Genomic DNA, 27195 nt, shown 5'->3' with positions numbered 1-27195 from the left:
CAATTCTCCCATCTTCATCCTTATATATGTCGATGACATTCTCATCATCTCTCCTAACTCCTCTACCATATCCACCGTGGTCTCTCCTTTCATTCTGAGTTTGCTATAAAAGATTTAAGACCTGCTCATTATTTCCTTAGCATTGAACTAATTAAAAAATCCATCGAGTACATTCTTTCTAAATCCAGATACATTACCAAAATCCTCAGCCAATCTAACATGACATATTGAAAACCATCAACAACTCCCAACACTGTATCCTCAACCTCCCTCTCCTCAGATATCTCTCTTGATCCCACCTTATATCGAAAACTTGTAGGATCTCTCCAATATCTTACTCTAACTCGTCCAGACATTTCCTCCGCTGTCAATAAAGCTTGTCAAAAAATGCATGCTCCTACATCCGGCATCTCAAGGGTTCTATTCTTCATGGATTATTCCTTCACTCTCAATCTGATCTTGCTCTCAATATCTTCAGTGATGCAGATGGGGCTGGAGATCCAACTGACCGCCGATCTACTATCGCATTTCTTATCTACTTAGGTCAGGATTTGATCTCCTGGAGCTCCAAGTAGCAGCCGACTATTGCTTGGTTCAGCACTAAAGCCGAGTACAAAGCCCTAGCAAAATAGAGGAAAAAGTAGTAGAGAAGGAAGAATATTGAGAAAGGAGAACACTCCGAAGTGTATTGAAACTGATGTTAATGCATAAAGCTAAATAGTTCAAATTGATTACAGTTATATATGTCCGGGCTAAGTACAGTCATTAGTAGCCGCTGTAATGGCTAGTTTCAAAATAATCAGATCCGTTCGTTGACTGGTTATCTGAGTAATATTAGTCGTTATAACTACGTTCTAATGGCTAGTTTATGGTTGATCTTAGCCGCTGAGTAATCCTAGTGTGGGGTATGTGGTACTTGTTGATTAGCTGTTCCATTAAGAGTTATCTGATTGGTCAGTTGTGAGGCGAGTTGCTGGCTCCGTAGCTTCAATACCCCCCCGAAAAGCTCTGAGATGGTGCAGTGGCGTGAAGACGTTGAGCTTGTCGCGAAGCAAAGAGAAGCGGGACTGTGATAGAGATTTGGTGAGTATGTCTGCTAGCTGGTCATTACTGGAGATAAATTTATATGAAGCGACTTAGCAGCAACTTGTTCACACAAGAAATGGAAGTTGATTTCGATGTGCTTCCTCCTGGTGCGGAAGATGGAATTGGCAGCTAAGTATGTGGCACCGAGGTTATTGCACCAGAGTGTTAGAGCTTTAGGTGGTTGAAGGTATAGCTCGCAAAGAAGGGATGGATCCATATTATCTATCTTCTAAGATCTCTCCAAGCATATGGGCGATTCTCAACACTTCCCTCCCCTCTCTTTCCCTCCCCTCTCTCTCTCTCCTCTCTCATTTCTCTCTTGCCCTCCCTTCTCTCTCTCCTCTCTCTCTTTCCCTCCCTCTCGCTCTCTCCTCTCTCTCTTTCCCTCCCTCTCTCTCTCCTCTCTCTCTTGCCCTCCCCTTTCTCTCCTCTCTCTCTTTCCCTCGCCCTCTCTCTCTCCCCTCTCTCCTCTCTCTTGCCCTCCCCTCTCTCTCCTCTCTCTCTTTCCCTCCCCTCTCTCTCTCTCCTCTCTCTCTCTCTCTCTCTCTCCTCCTCTCTCTTTCCCTCCCCTCTCTTTCTCTCTCCTCTCTCCTCTCCCTTTCTCCCTCTTTTTTCTCCCCTCTCTTTCTCTCTCGCTCCTTCCTCTCTCTTTCCCTTCCCCTCTCTCTCTCTCCTTTCCACGCGCGATGGTAGTCAACGATCTGGTGGCCGCATTTTTCCTCCCATTATTATATTGAGCGGCAGGAAATCCCCAATCCGGATACCCAGTTTAACGTGTATAGACAGATTCCTTGCCTCTCTAATTTGTCTTCAAACGTATGTCACCCGTCGAACAAAGATAAAATAAGAATTTAGGGCCACGTCTTCCCTATCTTCTTCCTTTCCTTCGGCTAAAAAAAATCTCCATGTAAACTATTCATCTCTTCTACGGCTCTCGGTGCACACGAATATAGTTTTCGCCTAGTTGTTTATTTAAGTATCATCATGGACATAGGACCACCTTCTCCGCCTCTATATTACTCTCCTCAGTCGCAAAAGATTCCTATTCATTTCTTGAAAACAAATATTCCCCATTAATGGATTAGATATGGCTAAAAACTCTTTCCCAACTCTCTCTACTCCACCATATAGTGTCGAATTTCATTTATGGACCAAGGGCCACCTTCTCCTTCTCACTACCATTATAATCAGTGCCTAGAAATGTATGATTTAAATTAAATTACCAGACTACACTAGAGATTCTCCACTGATTTATTATCATCGATTTAGCCAGTCAACTTTCGCGTATGAATGACCCCACAATTATCTTCAATTCTTATGAGACCCAGTTAGACCTTAATTTCTCTCTCGACATGTATTACAGCAATTTAGATGGCCAAATATCAACTTTATTCTGTGTCATTTATGACAAATCCCAAATTCATTTTGTCGTTCGAAGTGTGGTGTATAATAATATAAAAATATTTATGGGAAATTAATGCTGTCCTCAGGAGACTAGACAGGAGTTATGAGACAGTGAGTGCTATAGAAGGCCAACTATATTGAGAAATATGACATGACTAGTGGCTTTTGACCACTATCCCTGACCGGTGTTTGCCCTCTGAGATCCGTCATTTTATATTTTTATATCATTTTATATTTTTGGTTTATAGTGGAAAAAAGATGGATCTGATAGAAGGATGAATATTGCTATCCCACGTCAAATCCTGAAAAATGTTCCTTTTATATGATGTGGAGATCATTTGTATAAAGCAGCAAGGAAGAAATGGAGTCATTAGCATCATATGTGAGTCGTAACATGATACAAATGTAGTTAAAATTCTGATATCCCCCCATATCAAAAAGGATTTGATAATCAAAGGTGGCCAGTCTAGGGATAATACGATCTTTTTAACAATTTTTGCCGGTCAATGGTTGTCAACTGACGACCATGACCCTACTTGCTGGTCAATTGTTAGATATTTGCGAGGGCCCCCATAATATAAATGCATTCTAGACAGCTGTTAAACCATAATTTAAAGAGACATACGGTTCTGAACTGCCGTATGTTCGTCTCCAGATCTTTATCACATAATGAAACGACTGAGAAAAATGACGGGTCAAACAGGGATCAATCAAATTTCTCTTGAATTCTATCCCATTGTAAGAGCACCCATTTTCTAAATCATGATTAATTTATACATGGTCGTTCTGTTCTTTTTGTGCGAATTTGTGCGAATTGTTCGGTTTTCCGAACAGAACAAAAACAAATTCGAACACAACATCGCACAGACCCGTGTGCAGTTCTTTTGTTTGATTTGTGCAAATTTTGTTCTAGTTTTGTACGAATGTGCATATTTGTGCGAATGTGCCAATTTAAAGAGAAATACGGTTCTGAACTGCCGTATGTTCCTCTCCAGATCTTTATCACATAATGAAACGACTGAGAAAAATGACGGGTCAAACAGAGGTCAAACAAATTTCTCTTGAATTCTATCCCATTGTAAGAGCACCATTTTCTAAATCATGAATCATAGACACGGTCATTCTGTTCTTTTTGTATGAATTTGTGCGAATTGTTCGTTCTGTTCGGTTTTCTGAACAAAAAGAACCCGTGTGCGGTTCTTTTGTTCTAGTTTTGTGCGAAAAAAAAAAGAACAGAACAAAGAACAAGGCCATGTGCGGTTCTAAAACGAACAGAACAACCATGCCTAAAGATTCATGATGGATTGATAACAGGGATCTGATGGTAAAAGACAAGAGACATACCAAGCGTTCTTCCGAGGCCAAAGCTTCATCCCTGGAGGAAAAAAAAAAGAAAAACCCATCCGAAACGAAGGAGGCTACGGAAACAGCAAACATCAGAATAGCAATAATCAATCGGATCAAAGGGAGAAGAAGATACAAGAGAGAGAGAGAGAGAGAGAAAGAGAGAGGGGGAACGGAGGCACGGATCCTCAGCCGCCCTCTCTCTGGCAGTTACCGGGGAGGAGGAATCGGAACTTATCTGCGTTCTGGAGGAGGAAGGCCGGGAGATGAACGGCGGAGAGAGAGCGAGGAATAGGGCCGAGCTTGCTGATGATCTCCCGGAAGGTGTACTCCTCGGGAAACATGTCGAACAGGTCGAGGCCCTGGCAGATGATGTTCTGAATCCTGGCCGGATCGAGGTAGAAGGAGTACTTCACTCTGTCCACGTGGCTGTAGGCCTTCATCTTGAAGATGAACTCGCTGATGTGGCGGAAGCAGAAGCTGCAGTGCCAGCCCGCGTCGGCCAGCAGCTCGTCGCTCTGCCGGAAGTGCGCGTATCGGGTCTGCCCGGCCCGATACCGGTGCACCGACGCCCGCCAGCTCTCGCTGTCCAGGAAGAACTCGAACGAGTAGAGGTAGTTGCGGAGCTGCAGGTGCAGCTTAGGAGGGAACCCGTCGCACCAGCGCAGCAGGTTAACGGTGTGGCCGCTCGGAATCTCGTCCGCGTCGGACATGATCAGGAGGTCGTCGTCGGCGATGCCTGCGATGCGGATAAGCTGGTCCAGCGCCACCCGCTGGAAGGACTCCTCCACGAAGGGGTTCTCCCCGCGCACGAACCGCCCCCCGACCGCGCCGTAGGTGAGCCGCGGCTCGGCAAAGGCGAAGAGGGCGCGGTTCTGGGCGAAGAAGAGCGGTTTCTGGATGCCGGTGAAGGTAGAGTTGGACTCGAGGAGGACGAACTCGGAGACGAAGGGGTGGAGCTCGCGCCAGCGGATGGCGAGGATGTCGAGCTCGTTGTTGAAGAGCACCGCGTCGAACACGCGGCGGGGCGCGGCGCGCGGGGTCCAGCCGTGGAGGTGGCAGAGCTCGGCCGCGCTGGCGTTGTCGTGGTAGTAGTGCGGGATGACGTGGAAGGCCCGCGGCGGGGACTGCCAGAGAGGGCGGAGGAAGAAGGTGATCTTGTGGCCGTGCAGGTTGATGAAGAAGATGCACGACGGGGTCAGCACGAAGAGCAGCAGCAGCGCCCTCAGATCGAACCCCCCCAGCACGCACCGGATTCTCGCCATGCTCAGCCCCTTCCTCGCCGTTCTCTGCGCGGGAAAACGGCCCCCCGGTGATGTTCAAACGTTTTTCGGCAGATCTGAAACCGCCGATCGAAGAACCGACGCGTAGTCGAATCGCGATGGAGGAATCGAATCGGGAAGAGGAACTGAATCGCATCACATCGAATCGGGAAACTGCCGGTGGATGAAGAGGTTTAACCGAAGCAGATTGAATCGAATGAATCGGAACGCAGCGAATCGGGAAGAGGAACTGAATCGCATCACATCGAATCGGGAAACTGCCGGTGGATGAAGAGGTTTAACCGAAGCAGATTGAATTGAATGAATCGGACGGCAGCGAATCGGGAAGAGGAACTGCCGATTCCGAGGAAAAGCGAATCGAGCGAGAGGCTGGCTTGGAGCGAGAAACTGCCGGTCGAAGAAGATTACACGGAAGCAGATCAAATAGAACTGAATCGCCACTGTCGATTGAAGAAAATCGAGCGGAAGCAGATCGAATCGAATCAAAAGCCTCGGAGAAGAGGGGGAAAAAAAGAGGAATCGGCGGCAAGAAAAAAAAAACAACAAAAACAAAGAATAATGAGAGAAAAACTCTGGCTACCTCGCCGCAAACTTCGCCGCAGGATTCATCGCAGATGTCGTCGGTCTTCTTCGAATTGCAGTACGAACTAGACTCCGGCATCGCGAGCAGTTTTCGATCGGCGCTGCGCATTCGCTAAATAGGAACAACGCGGAGACGCGTTCTTCCAAAAAACCGCGGCGCCTCCGCCGCTGAATCGCCAGCGGCGAGATCGAAATCAACGATTTAGCCGTCGCCTTGAAGAGCAATCTCAGCAATCACCACCTCCGCCGCAGGATCGGAATAATCCTCGCCCCGCTGCTCTTATTCTTCAAACGATGGTCAAGTTCTCCACATCCTCCCTTGGATCGTTCCTTATATAGAGAGCCATAGGGCGGAGGACATAGAGAGAGAAAGATACCTCTAATAAATTAAATTCCAGGATTTTACATAAGTACTTTCCCACTAATTTCCCAGAGACGAGTAAAACCCTAGTTATAATCCAGAGAGAGAAAGAAAGAGAATTGTTCTGCCTATGGATGACACGATAGAATTGTTCAACTTCAACGGTTTGGAGGAGTCGTCTTTACGGTAGGATTATAATATTGAATGATTCTCTAATGTGATTGAAAAATTGATGAATTTTCCTAATCGTATTATGAAGACACTTCTTCCGACTGTTGAATTTTAATAATTCCAGTATATTCCTCAACTATAATTTCATAGTCAATGGCCTAACTTTCTCTCTCTAGTTTAAGTCAGAAACAGAGGATCTCTATCTTTCAATTATATTTAGGTGTTTTGCCCATTAACCAATTATTTACAACCATTATTAACTCGATAAATCATTTTGTATGGTGTTCAACTTAAGAATAATATGATGATTGTTTTCTTCTGTAAGTAAAAAATGGCCGACTATTTTGTCGTTTCACATAACTACAGTAGACAATAAACATAGGAGGAGAAGAATTTTCTCGAATATTTTGACAAAATGCAGTCCCTTCGATTATTCAGTTCACGTAATTTAATTTTTAATTCTTTTAGTTGAATAAATAAGCCCTAGTTATTTGTATTTGAATCAACGAGATGCATGAAACAAATCCGATGCTTCGTTAAAAAGTAATGTCGGGAGAGGAAAATTAAATGCGAAACTTATCAGTCAAGCGTATTCGAGTCATGGTCAAGCTCATTTCGTACTAAGATAAACAGTCAAAGTAAGTTGATACTTTATCTCAAATTTTATCATTCTTGCAATTTCTTTGCTATTTCCGAAACCGCGTCCTGGGGTGGGCCCCACCCGAAGGTCGCCCAAGTCATGCCGCCGGCTAACGGAGCGAAATTACGAACTACGACTACTACGCTTAGAAACTATATTAATGGAGAAAATTAATTAAATATAAAAGTATACACAAGTCAAGGAAATAATGGAAATAACCGATGGATAATATTGAAGACTGTTGCTTTCACCTTCCGCATGAAACCACGCGTTGTTGGAATCAGTTTTGCAGTTGCTTGGTACTCGATAGAATAAGTCACCCCCACATACTATAAAAATATCTGGGTTATTTTTTTACGTGTTTTTATTTTATTTCTTGAATTAAAAATTCGGAAAACGACATTTTAAAAATGAGTAATGAGCTGGGCACACGCAGCCAGTGGTTGGTTTTAGAAAGGTTGGGGCTGACTGTTCCAAACCGTTTTTCTGAAAATTAAATAGAAAATCAACAGACTTGTTCTTCTTAGTTTTGCAAGAAACTCTATGAATGTTAAAATAAATGGTTTCCTGCTTTCCCAAACATGGAGGTGATGAATGACAAATAAGCCTTCTCAAAGTTTGGTTTTTCTCACCACAAGCTCTGAATGATGGATGTGACAAAGTCAAATTATGCGGAGACTATTTAAATGTTGGCACATTTGGCACCTCATATCCAAAATTTACCTCCATTTATAATTTGGGCTGTGAATTTTATATCTATGCTACATTTTGCATGTTAGACTACAGTTAACATATGAATCTCAAAGTTTTCATGCCCAGAAAATTTTACCCTGGCAAACATATGGCCTAATTTTTCCCTTGGTTGATGTTTGATCTTCAAATATAATGAAATAAATACTGCCCACACTACGAAAAAATATTAGTGGAACTGGAAATATCATCGGAGAGTTGCATGTAAAAAAACATGTACCTCCAATAGAGACGTTTTAATTAAAACATGATGATGTTTTGGAAACTGCCCCTAAAGTTAATCTAAATTTTTGTATGACATTCTTCCTGAATCAACTGTATGTATGTTTGGGTCATTAAGCGTGTCATTGAATCCAAATAGGATACTTTAAAAAGACCATAAATTGCATTAAATTAAATAAAATACTTAATAAGGAATTACATATAAATTAGATCTTGAAGTTGTGTTTTTTTTACAAAATAATGCTATAAAAAGCGATGAGTTGGCAGAATTATGTATTCATAAAATGTTTTTGGATTGATTCAGTACTTAGTGCCAATCATGTCTATAAACATATGGGCATCCGTCAGTCAGGTCAACAGGGTAAAACATAGGATTTTGGATTTCAATTTCTCACAAGATGAAGATACTATATCACATATAATTAGAAAATTTATAAGCCAAATTGGAACTGTCAAATACCTTGGCCAATTCTCATATGGATTGGTCCACTATGGATATATTTATTCATATTTTTAGGATAAACTTTTATATAATAAAACTATTTGATGTGATATTTTTATGATTATTTAATGTCTTAAATTAACCATTATTTTCGTATAATTTGAAGGGTATTTTGTAATTTTTATTTCAAATAAGAAATTATGCATCATGATATCATCATTTTTTCCTTTTATATCGAGTTTTGCAGAAATGACCGAAAGTTACTGAATGTGATAGATATTATTATGTTTTAGAAGTTTTGTTTATCATTCGTGAATGGACATTTCTAATGGTTAGTTTATCAATGGGTATAATAATCATGGATAGTCAATACAATGGTCAATATTAAATCAATACAAAGAATATCTTTGATAAAAAGTCATTTTTTAACGTTGTCTTATTTTTTGAGATTTCAAATATCTAAAGGTATTAAGTGGACTCACAAGAGGAGTGATAAAGATCTCTCAAGATACCCTTCTTTATTTTTTAGACGTGCAACTTTCTCTTGACGCAACTTTTGTTTTTTCAATCTAGATATGGGTCTCAAATGAACCAGAAAACACAGAAATACAAAATTTAGCCGAAAATAAAAAATCCAACATCATTATATTTGATCCACTTTGTCCAAGAATAATGAGATATTAGTCATGTGTAAGCACTTTTTGGGCTTTGAAATAATTATGAGGGGTTACGTTGGAGCTTTTAAAAATGTAAAAATGTTTAGCAAGATATTTCAGAATTTTGAAAATTATTTGAGTTTGGATAGAGAAAATATTTAGATTGTTGTAGATCTACATTCAAGATTGGATAACACAAAATTGGGTATTGGAGCGATGCTCAGAGATAAAATTCATATTAAGAAATAAGAATTGAAATAAGAGGTATATATAATAATGGAGTTGAAGTTTTTTTAGATAAATTAAATTAACATCAATATATAGAAGTTTGGGTAGGATATCATCTGAGAATTTTTTGAATAAATGGTTATGGATTTATACTTTGGTTTAAAAATAAAACATCTGGGATGATAATGATTTATAATTATTTTATCGCTTATACTTTTTTCATAGATTTTTTAAATGAAAAATAGGTTCTTGATAATGAAGCTCCAAGGAAAGTTAACCTAGATTGTTCACCACACTGGATTTCCTCCTTACTGTTATTAATCAATAAATGCAAAATAAATGATTTCAATTCAACCTATTCTATGGTAACTAGGTGGCAGAGGCAATGACTTATGACTAAAAGCTTTCAGTATAAGAGCTGTTCAGTGTCATCAGTTGTATTTTACACTTCTTATTAGGACTAAGGTATGAATTGGCTAAATTCTTAGAAATATATTTAAAGAGATTATATGTGTAAAGGGATTAAGTAACCAAGTAAAAAATCAGTAATATATTGAGCCTCCATGAATGTTATTGTATCACCCATTACTCCAATTATTATAGTAGTATCATATATTTGGTACACAATTTTTCTGTACTTGGAATGTTTTTCACAATCTAATTCACTCCCCCTTTCCAGTTACCAATATTTCACATGTAAAAAAATATATAAATATAATAAAAAAATAGGGTATTATAGGTTGAAAATATTCTATGGATTAAATTTATCTTACCTTATCCCTAAGCACGTTCTTATTTATGTTGTATCATTTAGGATCAATTTCATTAATATAAATCTTTGGCCAATTTTTTCCCCTAAGTCAAATTCATTAATGAAATTAATTTCATTAAGTCAGCCGTATAAACTTTTAATTTCTTGAATATATTTTAAATATAAGTATAATTTCAAGTTTTCTAAATATCAATGATGAACTCTTTAACATGTTGTGCTAGTGCCACCTTGGGGTTTTCTCCTGTTCAATGGCATAATAAAATTTGTTTAGCAGAAGTGAAAACGATCGGATGTAATACTTTTGGTTATTTTTCTGAGTTTTTCAATCCATAGAGATGGATGGGATTTAGACATATCCAATCAGTCCTTGCCATGTCGGATCTCCTGTCATCTTACCTATCAGTATTGCTAAATATCACTGGGCATGTTCTCACCACTCCCATTCAAGACTAATAGGAGAAGGCTCCCTGATGTAACACGAATTGCCGAGATCAAATGGCTCGTGTCACACCATAGGGCAGGCGAGAATGTGTGATGCAACATGAGTAAGTGATGTGTTCGCTTGAAAATCAATGAGAAGAATGACATAAAACCGACTGATCCGGGACAGTAGACCCGATAGTTGACACGAGGGGTCTTGGCAACGGACAGGCTCCCAATGACCAGGATGTTCTGCTCAAAGGCCGATGGAGGGGGGGACGTTCACCATCCGCGAACGTCCACGTCCATCACCGAGAATGATGCAGATCTGACACCGACGAATAAAAGTCCCTAACACAAACTCCGTGGTTATTCCTAAGACTAAGAAACTCTCGGCATCTGAACATATGAAGACGGAAGTGAAGAACGTAATAATACTTGAATGAAGCTACAAGTCCATTAAGGTAATTTGCGGTACAAGATGAGACAGCTCAAGGAAGACAAGGCAATTCAAGGGAGTGGAATTTCGGAGACGTAGTTGTTTGATGATTTCTCTTGCACATCAATACCAACTAGGACGATTGATGATGTTTTAATAGGTAACCATAACCTATGGCATCCTATAGCAATCAAGAACGTGATGAACTATATGTACATGGTAGTTGAAAGTAATGTTACTTGACAGAGTAAATGTACTCATTTTTTCTCTTCTAGGCCGCGAGATGTAGCTTGATACACCATAGGGTGTCAGCATAGCCAATAGAATGGGTTAAAATGAATCCTTGATAAATTGAACTATATGTAGTTATGATTAATTATTAACTTTAGATAAAAAAACATTATTGGGATCTTAAAATTAGTAACTAGACTAATACATGGTATTAAAGTCATTAAATTCATCTCATCTCGCCCAAAAGTATTATGGTTTCCCTAACTCTCCTTATTCCATTCGAATAAATATATAAATTCCTTCCTTACTTTCATAAATTGATAATCAAGTGCTTATTCTGAATGTCCCATCATTGTAATCAGATATCCAACCATACATAGATACAATTATACTCTGTAAAATTAGAAATATTATTACATCATTAACTCAATTTTTTTTGACTTACGTTTCTTAAATTTGAACAATATTGAAAGCTACTTAACTTACTTTTATGACGTGAATTTTAATTTGAAAATATATTGAATAAAATATTATTAAATGACATTGACTAATGAAATATGATGACATAGGGACGAGGAAGGGTCATCTCCCTAGGAAAAAATATCCCTTCACATTTCCAATTCATAAAATAATTTAAATCAAAGCCTAAAAATATGTCCCAACTTAAAACATATATCTATTTGAGAATATGATGCCTAAAACATCATGAAAAATAAGAAAAAAAGTCTAAGAATGTATTTAATTGGTTTAATATTAAAATCATGAATACATGATCATTTTATATAAATTAAACATATAAATTTATGAGATTAACTTATTAAATACATGGATGTATAGAACATTCTATAAGAAATAAATATAGGACACGTTGCATTTAGTGATTAACGTCAGCCATGAACAAGTCAAATAACTGCTTGTCCTCAACCTATAAATTCTCTTTGGAAAATTTAATGAAATGACTTACCAAATTTTAAATGATTTCCATATTTTAAATATTCATAGGAGTCTCTTGAGCTTTATCCTAGTTTTTTTATTGATCATTAGGCCACTAATCATGAAGGATAACATCCTAAACGTCCATCCAAAGTCATAGCAAAGCCCATTAAAAAGTTGGTCATCCTAAATTTGGGATTTTATGCTGAGGGGAACTAGAGCACTACCAAATCCAACCAAGTGTTGTGACAAGGAATTCAAGAGTAATCTAAGGTAGGTGATGATGCCAACTATTCATCTTAGAGGTCCTGGAGGTAGGAAATGTAGTTTTCTGACCGGAAAATAAATTAAGATGATTCAGAAGTATATTTAATCAATGTAATATAAATATTTGCTAAAACGAATAAATGAATCCTATAGAAGATATGAAGGCTATTAGTTTTGCACAAGCAGTAAACATAGATGCCAAAGAGATGCATTATTTCCACATGAAATAATGGACTTACCAAGATCCAATATTATGATGCATTCACACAACCAGCATATAAGTCTCTCCCCCAAGGTACATGGACTAGCGGTCACACATAGAGTGATACTCTGGAAGAAGGCAGGCCACGTTGCTAATTACAGTACTCTTGTAAGGGTCATCACACATACACTATGTTGGGTTCACTTTTGGTGGAATGATCTCACAGATAATCCAAAAAGATGCAAGAAAGCACTTTAATACATTTTATAAGTGGTGAAAGGTTCGAAAAACAAATGAACAAAGGCCAATTCTTTAACAAATGGATGGAGCAATAAAAGACATGCAACCAGAATAAATCCAACATAGGAACTAGGATCCACTAATTCCCATACACAAATGTGCTCTAATAACTTGACGAATATAAAAAAATGGAGGTGGTTATAGAGAGAATAAAGGCACCATCGACTCAACTGTTTAATTTTAAAATTAAGGTTACAATAAAACAAATGTATTGGTTAGTCATGTAGCTCAGAATAACCATAACTCAATTGAGACAAGCAAACCATCATATATGGAATTTGCCAAGTTATACAACCTTTTAAATATCAATTTATTTGTCTTGACATATTTTTTCCTGAAGATGACTTCAGGAAAAAATAACGCAGCAAATTGGTATCAACATGAAGTGTTATTTATCTAATTACATGCAAAAATTGAGGGTTCATGGATGGATGAGGAATTACCATTTCTCCAGTACACAACTATGAACTACCCTTTGTGGATAGCGCTACATGGTGGGAGTTCATAATTCAAATGGTACTCGGATGGACACCTTTGAGAAAAGAAAAGTTTGGGGATGGTTCTATGTTAAAGACAGTACAGTAGCACCATATATGGACACTCCATATATGACATGATGACACATCTGATGATTGTTAGGCATGGCAGAACTGTCGCTTAATGTTACATCCTCATAAAATCATCTTAAGCATCTACAAGATGTGAACATAACACTCAAACTCTATAAATTAACTAACTCTCACGCCCGCACCCATAAATAAACATGAATATACATTGGAGTTGATCTAAAACATGACGTGACAGTAATTTTTTTGTCTTCTCATTTTGTTCTTCTTCCTTCTCAATTAGGTCATTCATATATCATCTCCTCTGCTCAACTTCATGTTTACTTTGACAACTTTTTCATTCCCAGATAGGAGGAATTCCCCACCACCATATCCATCCAACATTTTTTCTTGGAGAAGAGTTAGTGATGGTGTGCAGCTATATCTGGCAGGGGCAATAGGTAGGAGAGAGGGGCTTGGTGGTCAGGCATGGGTTGAGAGGCGTACATCCATTAATAGTCTATGACTGGGGGGTAGTATGTTGAAACTATCAATGGCCTCCTAGGCAGAAGCCAGGTTCAAGCACCAAGAGGTTGTGTATGGTAGTGATGGGTGACATATTGGTAGTAGGGAAAAATTGGTAGTGAAAAATTGCATTAGCCTACATGTGGCGGCTTGAGTCAATGTCCGTGGCCTTGGTTCACTGTTGGGCAATGCGGGGACTAGCCTTTAGTGAATCGTAGATGGATGTATCAACTCATCTGAGCTTCTGATGTTGGTGGCCAATAGAATATTCCCCCCACCCACCTTTTGCTTCCGCCTCGGATTGCAGCGGTGGTACGGCCCAAAGGAACATCAATTTCCCATACACATAATATCGGGGATGGAACTTTTTTTTGCACACCAATCAGGATTGGATGAGTACTATCGTGCATGGACTAATGAGAAGCTGGCAATATAATTCACAATGATTCCCATTATCTTTCATCAAATCTGGCATAATTCAAGTTGTCAAAATCACCCTCACGTTATTCTTTTTTTATTTTTCAAGCCATATCATAAACTTGACCGGAACTAAAAATAAACACTACCTTTCTAACCATAAGAGAAGTTGAAAATTTTTATGCCTTTCCTATGCATTTAAGCTTAGATAAAGTCTAAGACTAACGTTTTGTCTTACTATTAATATTAAAAGAAGTTTTATTATAAAATAATTAATGAAATGAAATTTCATCAGGCATGAAGTGTCATTATCAGTATTTTATGCATCTGACATAGTAAAAACTACATGGTATCCTTAATTTTTCATATATTCTCACTATTGATGCATAGCCATAGTTATTGTTAATTTATTAACACTTTGCCATGATTATATTTAAATAGTGATTGCAAAATTGGTCTAAAATTATTGGGGAATTTTCCTTTAATTATTATGAGTTTTTAGATTTTTAGGGGTGTTCAGAATTTTGGAGTTGTTTATTAGATAATTTCATGGAGAATTTTATTTCACAGAGAAATGGTTTATTTCACTTAAAGAGATATATTTTCAAAATCCATGGGCTTAGCTAGTGAGATTGGGTCTGTGGGCTTCATATTGTCCCCTTTTTCATTTAAATGGTGATAGGCTCTGAGAAAGTTGGACCCAAGAAAACATTTTGGTCAGGTCAGAGCGAGTATTTGTTGCGGTTGAAAAGTGAGATACAAGTTAATTTACTGATTGCAAGTATTTTTGAATTGGTGCTCTAAGGTTGATGAATTGAGCATGAATAAATGACCTCTACAGAGAGGAGTTGGTGAGAAGTCAAATCTGACATTTATCCATCAATTTTTCATCTCATCAAAGTTAGTCTTTGCCTTTTAACTCACTAACTATCCACATTGAACCATAATCCAATATTAGATTAATGAGTTCAATCCAAATTTTATTGTATTTCCTGCCTTTTTGGTTTCTTTATTTATGGGAAATTAAATGACCTTTAGTGTCCCGTAAGTCAGATTTTCTTGGTTAGAATCTCTTCCCACTTTATCTTTTTTTTGCACCTTTGAACCTAAAGTTCCTCAAGAGACTATTATCTTCAGAAATCTTGATGACACTTGGACTCACAGTCGGGGTTTTGTATGATTTTGCATTATGAAATTAATTTTGGAGTTCATTTTAAAAAAATAAAAATGTTAATCCATTACTTATCATCACCATGTATGTACACTTTTTTATAGTAATATTTTAAATTATTTTAACATATACATTTTTAACTACCCTTAATATCGATTATTACTTATAACTTAAGTATTTTCATTCTTTGGTATGGTTTCCATCTGATTTTAAATATATATAACATGAAAAATTAAATAAATCAATATATATAAATGATCACCATTGTAGTCTTCCCATTGGTATTATCCAAAGGCCTTTTCTTTCACTCCTACTGCAGAAACCATGAGGAAATTTCAATCTTTAAAATATATTTTTTTTTGAACGAGGAAGGACACATTTAAACTTTTGCGCTTTCCAGAATTTTAAGGTCTATCTTAAGTAAAGTGTTATATCCTTTTTTACTTATTCCCATAAAATGATTTCTATGCTTACCATAAAATCAAGTTGATAAAAAGAAAATAGGATAATATTAATAAATAAATCAAATTAAAGATGGTGAAACCAAAATGAGTAATGATACCATACACATCTTAAAGCCATTTCTTACACCCTTTCTTGATCTTACATTCATTTTGGTGTAAATTTGCATTTCATGCATTTATTTTGGCATTTGCTGAAAACAACACTTTTTAATTTAATTTCTACATAATTTTCATGCCCATAATTCTCGTTCAAAATATGTGTTAAGATAATTACTTTTCATGGACTTAATTTTGTCACAATATGGTTACTTTTCATTTTTCAGGGATGAAATTAAATGAAAAAAGAAAATAAAAAACTTGTTGTTTATAGTAGCCAAGCACCAAGCCAATTGCAGATAGGCGAGTGAGGGATCGCTCAAGCCCGCCTATAATTGGCGACATAACATGAAGGAAGGAGGCAATATAGGCCCAGGGTAGAACTGATATCTATGGAGTCAAGTTATGCACATGAGCGCGGATCAGGCTGACAATGAGGATAGATAAATTACCGCCCAACAGGCTGCAATGTTTAAAAATATTGTAGCAAAGGATGACAGGACTTCTGACTGACATGGGACAAAGCCCATGTCATAAGGAGCCTATTTTCAAGATTAAAGGACTTAATCTCACTCATCCGATCTCCTTAAAGAAGATTGGACTGTGATATTTTAATACTTAGCTTGTTTCCTTTTCACAGGATTCGTCGGGGCCGCCAATGAGGGTAGTGGGGCTGCCCAACAAACCGACATGAAGGTCTGTCATTGACGAGATGGATGATGGGGAAGCTAATTGGGAATAGGAGTACACCATAAAGTCATGGGTCCATGACTGTGACTTAATCACATCTGTTAGACCCATCCATGGAAGATCAGATGGTCGGGGTAACCTCTCTTTAACCACCCCCAGGCGCCATTCTTGTTAGCCAGCCGATGGAGGCCACCAATGGGAGGGACCATAGACTGATCCAAAGCCTTGAGAGAGCCATTGGATCGTGGAAGTCAATGGAGAGTCAAGAGAGCTTCTCTCTGAAACCTTTAAATCATAATTTCAAAGCCTAATTTGTCCTCTTTGTCGTAGGAAAAAGCGGATGGTGAGGACTCTTGGGGGGATGTGACACTTATTTTCAAGCTCAATGGCCTTTCAGGGAGATCAAGTAGGGCTGGACATATGATGGGGGACCATCTCACTAGCCGAACCACGGGTCGCCAACAACCTAACCGTGCAACCTGAGCCGACGCCCACGACCCCGATTTCAAGTACTTGGCCTATCAACGTTCGTGAGCGTTGATTTATTTTCTTGTATTTTCTTCTATTTTGATTTCTGAACGATATGATGGCCATTATGTTTGGGCCTCGTCCATTTTTTTTTTGTTTTATTTATTTGAAAGTTTTATTCATTTGGGCACCTCCTCCCTTTGGGAGATACTTTACAGTTTTATAGGGTAGATCGCAAGGAAGTCGCACGACGTCGCAACCCCAAATTCACCACGTCAAAGCACGTCTCCGTGGAAGACCGACATTGCCGCCATCATCACTTCTTGACGACATAACCATTTCTTGGAGCTTTCTTGGAGATTCTTAGAGCTTTCTTTGAGCTTCTTGGAGCATATTTAAGAAGTCACTCACCCCAAGAATGCAAGACCTCCAAGAAGCACGAAGACGTCCTCATTGCTCGTCATTGTCCCAGCTCCGGTATGGACGATTGCCTCTCCGTCTTGCCGCCAAGAACCTTTCTGGGTTGACAACCTTCAAGAAACCACTTCTTGGAGCTTCTTGGACCCAATTCAATAAATTGCCTCTCCCAGAACGCACGACCTGAAAGAAGCAGGCCAGCCTTCTCACTGCTCGTCATCATCCTGGCTCCATTCTGGACGATTGCCTCTACGCCTCGCCGCCAAGAACCCTTCATGAATTGACGACCTTCAAGAAACCACTTCTTTGAGCTTCTTGGAGAAAATTCAAGAAGTTGCCTTCTCCAAGAATGCATGGCCTACAAGAAGCACGCTGGCCTCCTCACTGCTCATCATCGTCCCAGCTCCGTTATGGATAATCGTCTCTCCGCCTCACCACCAAGAACCCTTCATGGGTTGACGGCCTTCCAAGAAACCACTTCTTGGATCAGATTCAAGAACAATCCACCGGGGTCTTCTTGTTTTCTCTCGCCGCCAAGAACACCCCTTCCTCAGCATCTTCTCGGCCGAGCCCATGCTCAACGCTCTTGCCATGTGCCTACGCGGCACCCGACACGTGCGCTGCCTGCCCAAGACTTCTGTCATCTCCTGTGAAACAACTCCTTGCCACAGACTTCCAGGTCTCGACCCATCAAGTACCATCGTTTCCCCACTTTAAATTTGCAGTATTATTACTTCTTTCAGTGTCGTCTTCTGCTACGTGCTCATCTCCCTAGTATTAACAATGAAATATAGGACTATCCACCTACTTGTTGAGAGGTAGGGATTTCTTGTGATAACGACTAAGGTCGCTGGTAGAAAAGGACGTGGACATCTTTGGACTTCTCGTTGTCCACTCACCTTGTAGGATGTCTAGTTGGTCCGAGTGGATCATTGGGAGTTTGACCCTGAATTGTCCACTCCCGAATCTTTAGTTGATTTTCGATCTAATGAGCAATTGCCACATTTTTCTTGTTGGTTTTTCACCATACTTGCATACATGGTATCACTTATATTTCATTGCCATCTCTCCCGTGTTGTAACACGAGCCGACTGATCCCGACACTCTCTATGTTACATCAACATGACATTATCATGCCATCACAAAGGATAATAACATGCAACGCACACTGAGGTTTGGGGGACATCAATCAACTAGTTAGTGCCATCATGTTTTTCTGAACTTGGATTACCATAATTTGCAATAGGAATCAAGATTTGTGCTGATTTCATATTACTGAATCATTGAGGCATTTTCACAAACACATTCATGGCACTTATCATTTTACACAATTTTTACTATTTGTTCTCAAACTTATCTTTAATATCTATATATGTTAAACGTATAAACTGTATAAACTGCGTCATGATATTATGTATTAATAAATATAATTAAGTCAAAATACTCCTCGTCTCCTATTTCGTCTCATATTATCTCCCTCTCTATCTAATTTATTAAACTCCTCTAGAATTAAATAAAACATATTCTCTCCCTATATCTTTTACTCTTAAACTCTTATCATATATAAACATTTCTCTACTTGTAATTAAATAATATCTTCCCCCTGTCTATCCTAACCACATCTATCTTACTTGGTACTATCATAACATTCCCTAACCCTAACTAAATCAATAGATTTACCTCTCTCCTACTATAACATTTGAGCAAGCTTTCTATAATTATAAATTTTATTTTATTTAGGAAAATGAATTTAAAACAACATATAAAATTATATCTCTATTTGCCTCCATCAAAAGGTGCAATGGCATTTACCTTTTTTTATGAGAAATATATGGATCAAAGTCGCTAGGTAGAGTCAAGATGTTTACCATCCCTCGCCTCTAAGTCAATTCTCAAGCTTTATCTTGACATACTCCTAAATATCTCAAAGAGCACAAATGTGTAGGTTGACATCCCCTTGGGTGGGAACTTGACGTATTGATTAGGTTAAATTGACAATAGATTAATTGACAATGTTTAATCATTTGGGTAAGAAAAGGGCCTTGACAGTCACATGAAATATTTAATGGATGTTAGAGGATATTCATAAAGTATATGGGCTTTTTAAAAAAAAATCCATTAACTGTAAAATATTAAAACCCCCCAAAATCTCTCTTTAGGTGCCCTCTGCTCCTAGTGTGAGCAGAATAGTGAGAAGAGCCTTCTTGGATCAACGGTGATGCTTATTTAAGTAGAAGTCAATGAGATTTAATGTGCATTTGTGTGGCTTGTGACAACTTTTTAAAGAAACCAAACCGTGTGGATACATGCACAATGTGATTTGATCATTGACATATTTTTGACTTAGATTGAAAGGTCCATCTAGATTCATATTTCTTCTCATGTGTGAATCATATAAAGATTGTTGATCACGACCATAAAATCTGAAAGTATATCCTTTAACTATAGGGATCACATATTTAGTTATGGATACCACTACATAGGAGATATTATGGCGATAGTCTCTTCTTGGAGAGCTGGATATTTCAATAGGGTCTCGAAACTCTTACGTTGATGTTTTTTGACAGCCAGGCATCAGTCTTCATAGGGGCTTTAAAAATCCATGAGCACATAAACTACATGGAGGTTGATTGCAATTGTGTCACATGTTGTCTCATATGAGAAGTTTGCCCGACATCTTTACAGAGGTCTTGACTAGATCGCCATAACACTCTAGTACAGCAAACTAATGCTCAAGCTCAGACAGAGAATGAAATCTCAACCACAAATGCATCTATATATATTGATCCTCTGTTCTAATAATGCCCATGTCATCCATAATAGTCATAATCACTTACATCTGGATTTGTTAAAGTTTTAAATTTTCTTTTCTTTTGTTTGGCCTCTCTCTCCTATATTATGAGCAGGGCCATCTCAAGTCTCTTTAGGCTATATTCACTACATGCTCTTTTCCATCTATTTTCTTTTAAACAGGGTATGTGTTTGAAAAATAAGTTTGATTTGAAAACAGCACTTTATTTTTATGAAAACTGCTGGTCTAAGCATCTTAAATTCGAATGAGTCCATAAAACATACTTATTTTTACCAAATACTAAATATGCAGATATTTTTATAAATGTACTACATTTATAAAAGTATCCCCCTTATGATTTCCAAAAAGTTTGACATATTTTTTAGTGCCTTGAAACTCGAGATAGGAATTATGCCTTTCGTAACATTTCCCAAAAGGCAAAGAACCGTTTTCGCCACTTCTTACATTTTTTTTCCTTGTATTTTAGCATAGAAGTAAAGTGGATAGCTATGCTCTTTTTGCTATGACTATTGAAGGAATGAATCATGTTTCAATCGGCCGACGAGTTTGGACAGACAAATAACACGTCATTGGACATATGATCTTTAGGTACTACAACATGTGAATATTAATTTTCTCATATGTTCAAACAATACAATCAGATTATTTTCCATCCATTTTCTTGAATCACCTTGTTCACAATTAAAGTGGACTGACGTTTTAACAACAATACGGTTCTGAAAAGAGGCTTATCCTTGTCTATTATCTCAGTTTTTTCATCCCACAGGAGCATGTCCCAACCTGAAATTATATCCTTGTCTATTATATCCTGCAAGAGACGACATAAAATTGTTTTTTAAGATTGTCTGTGTTCTTCGTTGGCTGAGCAGAATGACATCAGTACAATTTCCGTCTCGTCCCATCTGGGGGGGGACAGTAGGGTTTGACAGCTCCTGTCCGGTCCGGGTTTTTAGCAAAGACCTCAACTTTACCTAAACCTAGGTCCAGTTCTGGTCCAGTTCATCCCTGTGTGGTCAGGTTGACTAGTCAATTTCAAAGTCAAAGTAGAAAATTTATGTTGTTAAACATCATTTATATCAAGTGGGTGCCCACTGATGGTCAAATATACGGTGGCTACGTTGGGCTCAATAGAAGCCTCTCTGGCGAGTTGTATTTGATATTGTTGATAATTTTATAAAAAAATATTAAATAAATATTTAATAATTTACTTCCGATCTTGATCCGGTTTGTCCCTTGCACCTAAGCCTGTCTGACCAACTGGTCTATACTAAAATGGAATACCTACGATCCCAGTTCGGTCCGGACAAACTATTACTCAGTCCTAACTGTCTAGGTACCATTACGAATATGGAACGACATGTCTGGGATGTGACGGCCCGGACATGACGAGACGGATGACGAACAGTGACAGACGGGGACATGATGAGTATTTTGTCACGTCCGCATCCCGTCACACGTCCCAGGTTTTCGAAAAAATCCATCATACCGCACGCCTCGTCTCGTTTCACCGTCCCATCACTAGATGACGTCACCGTCACAGGTGACTAACATTCAAAGCTCAGTTCTCTCTCTCTTAAGGAGATAACTTTTTAAGGTTGTTTTTTGCGCTTTTTCAATGTTTTTACAAATCCGTCACCAACGTCATCCGTGACATCCGTCCCGTCACGGTCCCGTCACCCGACGGCGTCACAGTCACAGGTGACGAAAATTCAAAGCTCAGTTCTCTCTCTCTTAAGGAGATAACTTTTTAAGGTTGTTTTTTGCGGTTTTTCAATGTTTTTACAAATGCGTCACCAACGTCATCCGAGACATCCGCCCCATCACGTCACCCGTCTGAGGGCCTCCGTCACCATCACGTCATCCGGTGCCGTCACCGTGAGGTGTGACATGACGGATGACGTCTGCCGTTGCCTAGAACTTAGGAACGAGACGGACGAGGGATCGAATATTCGTCCGTCCCGTTCGTAACGGTACTCGTCATCCACTGCGAACCCTACTTAAACCCTGGTTTCCTTCTCTGCCTTCATCTTCTCTCCGTCTTCTTCCTCGTCCGTCTTCTTCCTCCTCCATCCATGTTGCGAGCAATCCGCCATGGTTCTTCCGTCTTCTTCCTCGGTCGTTCTTGCGCCAGCGATGGCGTCGCTCTTCCAGAGATTCGGCGATGCTTCTGCACAGCGAACGAGATCGAGATTCCTCTGCTAGATTCGCCGAGCCAGGAATCGGTGATCTACGTGCTCAAGAAGCTCGACAAGTTCCCTCAGAAGGCGATCGGCTTCCTCGACTGCGCCAGGAACAGGTACGGATTCAAGCCCTCGGCTGCGGTCTACAACGTGATGCTCAGGATTCTTGGGAAGAACAAGGATTTCGCCAAGGATTTCTGGATAATCGCGAGGAATATGCGCGAGGATGGCCACTGCTTCGATCACGGCACGTATTTTACTCTTGTTTCCTCTTTCAAGAAGCAGGAAATGCGCGGAGACGCCTCCGCGCTGGCGAAATTGCAGTCTTCTTCGTCGATCGAAGAGATCCAGGCCGCCATTGATATCGTTAAAGGTTTCTCCGAGGAGTGGACCGAGGCGGAGGGAGATGCCATGTCCGCTTCTAAGCTTGTGCTGTCCGAGGGGAGCGTGATTAAGGTGCTGAAGGAGGCGAAAGATCGCCCTTTGCTTGCGCTGGGGTTCTTCCGCTGGGCAGAGCAGCGGCCCGGCTACAGCCATGGATCTTCGGCGTACAATCAAATGGCTAGGGTTCTCGGCTGGGAGGGAACAATCGACAAATTCTTCGATCTCGCTATGGAGATGAAGAAATTAGGACACGAGATCGACTTTGACACCTACGTCAAAATCTCTCGAAGGTTTCAGAAGTGCAAATTGCTTGAACCCGCAGTTCAGCTCTACGAGCTGATGATGGACGGGCCATACAAGCCGTCCGTGCAGGACTGTGGATTGCTGCTGAGGCGAATCGCCATGGCCGATCCTCCCGAGCTCGAGCTCGTTTCAAGGGTGGTGCAGAAATTCGAATCACAGGGCAATTCTCTGACCAAATCTGTGTACGATGGGATCCACAGGTCCCTGACCAGCGCAGGGAGATTCAAGGAAGCGGATCAGATCATGGAGAAGATGAAGGCCTCTGGTTTTGAAGCAGATAACATCACTTACAGCCAGCTTGTTCATGGGCTATGCAAGGCCGGCAAGGTGGATGAAGCTCGAGCCGTGGTCGAGGAGATGGAATCCATGGGCTGTGTTCCTGATCTCAAGACTTGGACAGTGCTGATCAAGGGCCATCTCGACGTCGCCGTCGAGCCCGAGCTCGACGGGTCGTTGAGCTTGCTCGCCGACATGGTGGGGCGAGGCCGCAAGCCTGATGGGCAGCTTGTGGATTGCGTGGTTACCGGGCTGTGCCGCCACGGCCGGGGTTCGGCAGCGTATGCTCTGGTTTTGGAGATGGACAAGGCCGGCGTAAGGCCATGGCAGGCTACCTTCAAGCTTCTGATAGAAAATTGTCTTGGGAGAGGCCAGCTAGAGGAGGCTCTGAAGCTCCTCAGGAGGATGAGGGAGCTTAAGTATCCGCCTTATGGGGACCCAGTTGCTGCTTATATAGCCAAGGTGGGAACCATGGAAGATGCCTTGGAATTTTTTAGATCAATGTCTGGGAAGTCATCTCCTTCTTCCTCGATTCATCTGAAAATCTTCAGGGGTTTGTTCAAGGAGGGGAGGTTTGGAGAGGCCAGGGACCTGCTCTTCAGATGCCCTCATCACATTCGCAAGCACAAGGATGTGGCCAAGCTGTTTGGATCTGCAGAGATCTCATCTCCTGTGAATATTTCCTCTTGAAAAAAAAAAGTCTATGCCTCGGCAGGTTGACTGTTCTTACGCTCGTTGACCTTTTGCTGAGCAGATGATGAGGCTGGGTATGATTACATCAGGGTAAGGGAGGTATTTTTCAATTGGTTACGAGGAGATTTCTTGGCTGAAGGTGAGAATATCATCTCAGTTGACTTTGTGAAGCGCGAATCTTTGGGTTTTTTCTTCCAACTGGCATGCTGTGCTCTCATCATCTCAGCCCAGACTGCTGAAAAGCTGACATGTGCCGTGTTAAGTTCCGCATGGAACTTGGATTCTTAGCTGGTCTCCTTTCCTCAATTGCGTCGTGGACTTTACAAAAAATGGTTGGAAAGAACAGGCTAATATTGGCTTCTTAGCTCAGCAGCAAGTGAAGATACACTAGACATGGTTGTTCTGTTTTGTTCGTTTGAGACGAACAAAAAATTCGCACAAAAGAACCGCCTTGTTCTTTGTTCTGTTCTTTTTTTTTAAAACGAACAAAATTCGCACATTCACACAAATTCGCTCATTCGCACGAAACTAGAACAAAATTCGCACATAGCGAACAAAAGAACCGCACACGGGTCTGTGCGATGTTCTCTTCAAATTCATTTTTGTTCTGTTCGGAAACCGAACAGAATGAACAATTCGCACAAAAAGAACAGAGCGACCACGTCTAAGATACACTCAAGTAGTGAGAATATCATCAGCGTTGACTTTCTGTGACCGAGTCCAAACTGTTACTGTCATGGTGCCTGCTGGTATACGGGCAGCATCTGTTCGTGGGTGGTATGCTGGAAAGCTGACTCGTCCCCAGCTTGACTGTTAGTCAAAGCACTCTCTGTGAGTGGAGGGCTTAAATTACGACGATGATTTCCTCAATCCCTAAATTTTCCTGCCTTTTTTACAATCTTTATAATAATGATATCGACACTCCATAAGTTTTGTCTCTTTCCTCATTTTTCTCTACAGGAGGCAGGAAGGATATAGACTGACAGAGTGGAAGAGAATAAATGTATAAAATTGTCCCAACAAAGTTTAGGTAAGGTTTAGGTCTTTGCTACAAATCTGGACCGGACCGTGACCGTCAAACCCTACTCAGGAGACCCTTTGACTCCCACCAAAAGCAGCACCCTTTGTTCCCTCCTAGGCACTCGTCTCCATGTTTAACTCTCTCTCTATATCTATCTCAAACTATGCATCTTTTTACCTCTCTCTCTCTACCTATATATTTAGAGGAGTTTGATCCTCCGTCAAAACCCATATCTTCTTTCTCCTATCCATGGCCCTGACCAGTCCTCGGATCTAGGACGAGGTTAATCCTGGCGGGGAGGACGACGCTGAGGGAACGAGAGAGGCAGAGAGTGGCGGAGTGGATGTCGCCGGAGGTACGAGACTCAATGGAGAGGACATCGCCAAGAGAGGAGGAGATTACTGGAATGAAAATATGACTAACAACTCATGTCCTGCCCTCCAACGAGGAGGGCCAGATATTTAAAGGGAAATGCCAAGGAAATGCAGAAAGACAATAATGCCCCTAGTGGGCTTAGTGGATCGTAACATCCTCTTTTTTGCCCTCTCTTTCTGTTCTGGCTGTGGAGAACTAGCCGGCTCAAGCTGGCATCATAACGTTGACTTTGATGTTGACCTTTTGGAGATCCCTGGTCCGAGTCCCGAGGTTTGATCTTTGTTCTTCTTCAAGCTCTGCTGCAATGATGGAGAGCGAATTGGGGAGAAGCTCTGTTGCTGCTTGCAGTTGTTTATTTCTTCCTGTATTCTTGGACCCTTTCCTGCTGATCTTCTTTGATTTTTTGTTTTGTGCTTCCTAAAAATAGATTTTGGATCGGCTGATAACGGCAGATATATGAGTAAACACTCGGATTGATATTCAGATAGACAAGTAGATTGGTTGGTTCGTTGATATTCTGATTAATATATATGGATGGATGGATGTAAGAACAGATTGATAGACAAGTATGATGGTTAGATAGATGGATATGTGCACACTAACATACAGAGTGTATACATCATTTACCTGAATATCAATAGAGTGTATACATCATTTACCTGAACATACAGAGTGTATACATACACACAGTATTGACATGTGTGAATATTAAGTTGTGCTCTGATGGGGACAACTTAATATAATATTGAAAATGTAATATTGGCGACAACTGAGATTGATTTCATTTTACTACAGTTTAAAAAGTTCACAAACGATAAAAAGAACATTATGTAATATTGGTTATTAGCTAACACTTATTAGCTAGAGAATTTTGAATGACACATCTCTAAATAATAACATTGGAAAACAAGGTGAACTAGCATTAACCAATACTACATAATGTTCATAATGCTGAAGTGACCTAATAGACGACCACTTAATTCAACTTTGTGCTTTTCCCTAATCAGGAGAAGTTTGTAGTAACACGTGAAACAATTGATGACAAATTCTTAAAACCTTAACTAACTGAATTGATATCATCCAGTAAAAGACATGGATAAGACTCACGAAAGTTTCATCTACAAGATATTGTAGATGCAATTGGGTTCACTAATCCATTTACAAGATAAGCCAACGTGTAAATATTCCAAAATGCAACTTTAGATTCAGGTCAATCGCTATCGACACGAGTTAAATCAAAATTGTTAGCGATAAGCTCCTAAATTTCATCACTCCCATTGGAGTATAAAAGTTCCAGGTAAAAAGAGAAGCTCCAAACAATAAACTTGCTCGAATCATGGGCGATTGGGTTCACTTTTCATTTACCAGATATTGTAATGTGCAAAAGTGCGACTTTGACGTTAAGTCAATCCCAAACGATACAAATATAACGCAATGGTAAATGTTAAACCGCCAACATTCATCAAAGTTCCACGTAAAAAGATGAAAATCCTAACAACACGTATACGACTCCTAATGATGGGTGATTTAATTTAATTATTGTCGCTTCCAGCTATAGAGCATGGATTCGGATGGGACAGTGATTTCATCCGTGGACGAAAAAAATCATCCCGTCCAGGAGTTCG

General features: G+C 39.9%; 2 protein-coding genes across 2 annotated transcripts; one reads left to right on the top strand and one right to left on the bottom strand.

Annotated features, from left to right (window-relative positions):
- Nucleotides 1-3909: 3909 nt before the first annotated feature.
- LOC144705206 (uncharacterized) lies at nt 3910-6002 on the bottom strand. The gene is made up of 2 exons (XM_078577784.1): nt 5698-6002; nt 3910-5123 (listed from the first exon to the last, which is right to left on the bottom strand). Exons 1-2 carry the CDS (start codon nt 5806-5808, stop codon nt 4023-4025), a joined length of 1212 nt encoding a protein of 403 aa, XP_078433910.1. The 5' UTR covers nt 5809-6002; the 3' UTR covers nt 3910-4022.
- Nucleotides 6003-22359: 16357 nt separating this feature from the next.
- Nucleotides 22360-24536, top strand: BIR6 (Pentatricopeptide repeat (PPR) superfamily protein). Its single transcript, XM_078578801.1, has one exon. It carries the CDS (start codon nt 22411-22413, stop codon nt 24169-24171), a length of 1761 nt encoding a protein of 586 aa, XP_078434927.1. The 5' UTR covers nt 22360-22410; the 3' UTR covers nt 24172-24536.
- The last annotated feature ends 2659 nt before the right edge of the window (nt 24537-27195 follow it).

The sequence above is a fragment of the Wolffia australiana genome, chromosome 7 (genome assembly GCF_029677425.1).
Source record: "Wolffia australiana isolate 7733 chromosome 7, ASM2967742v1".
NCBI lineage: Eukaryota > Viridiplantae > Streptophyta > Magnoliopsida > Alismatales > Araceae > Wolffia > Wolffia australiana.
This window is presented reverse-complemented; position numbering and strand designations above follow the sequence as displayed.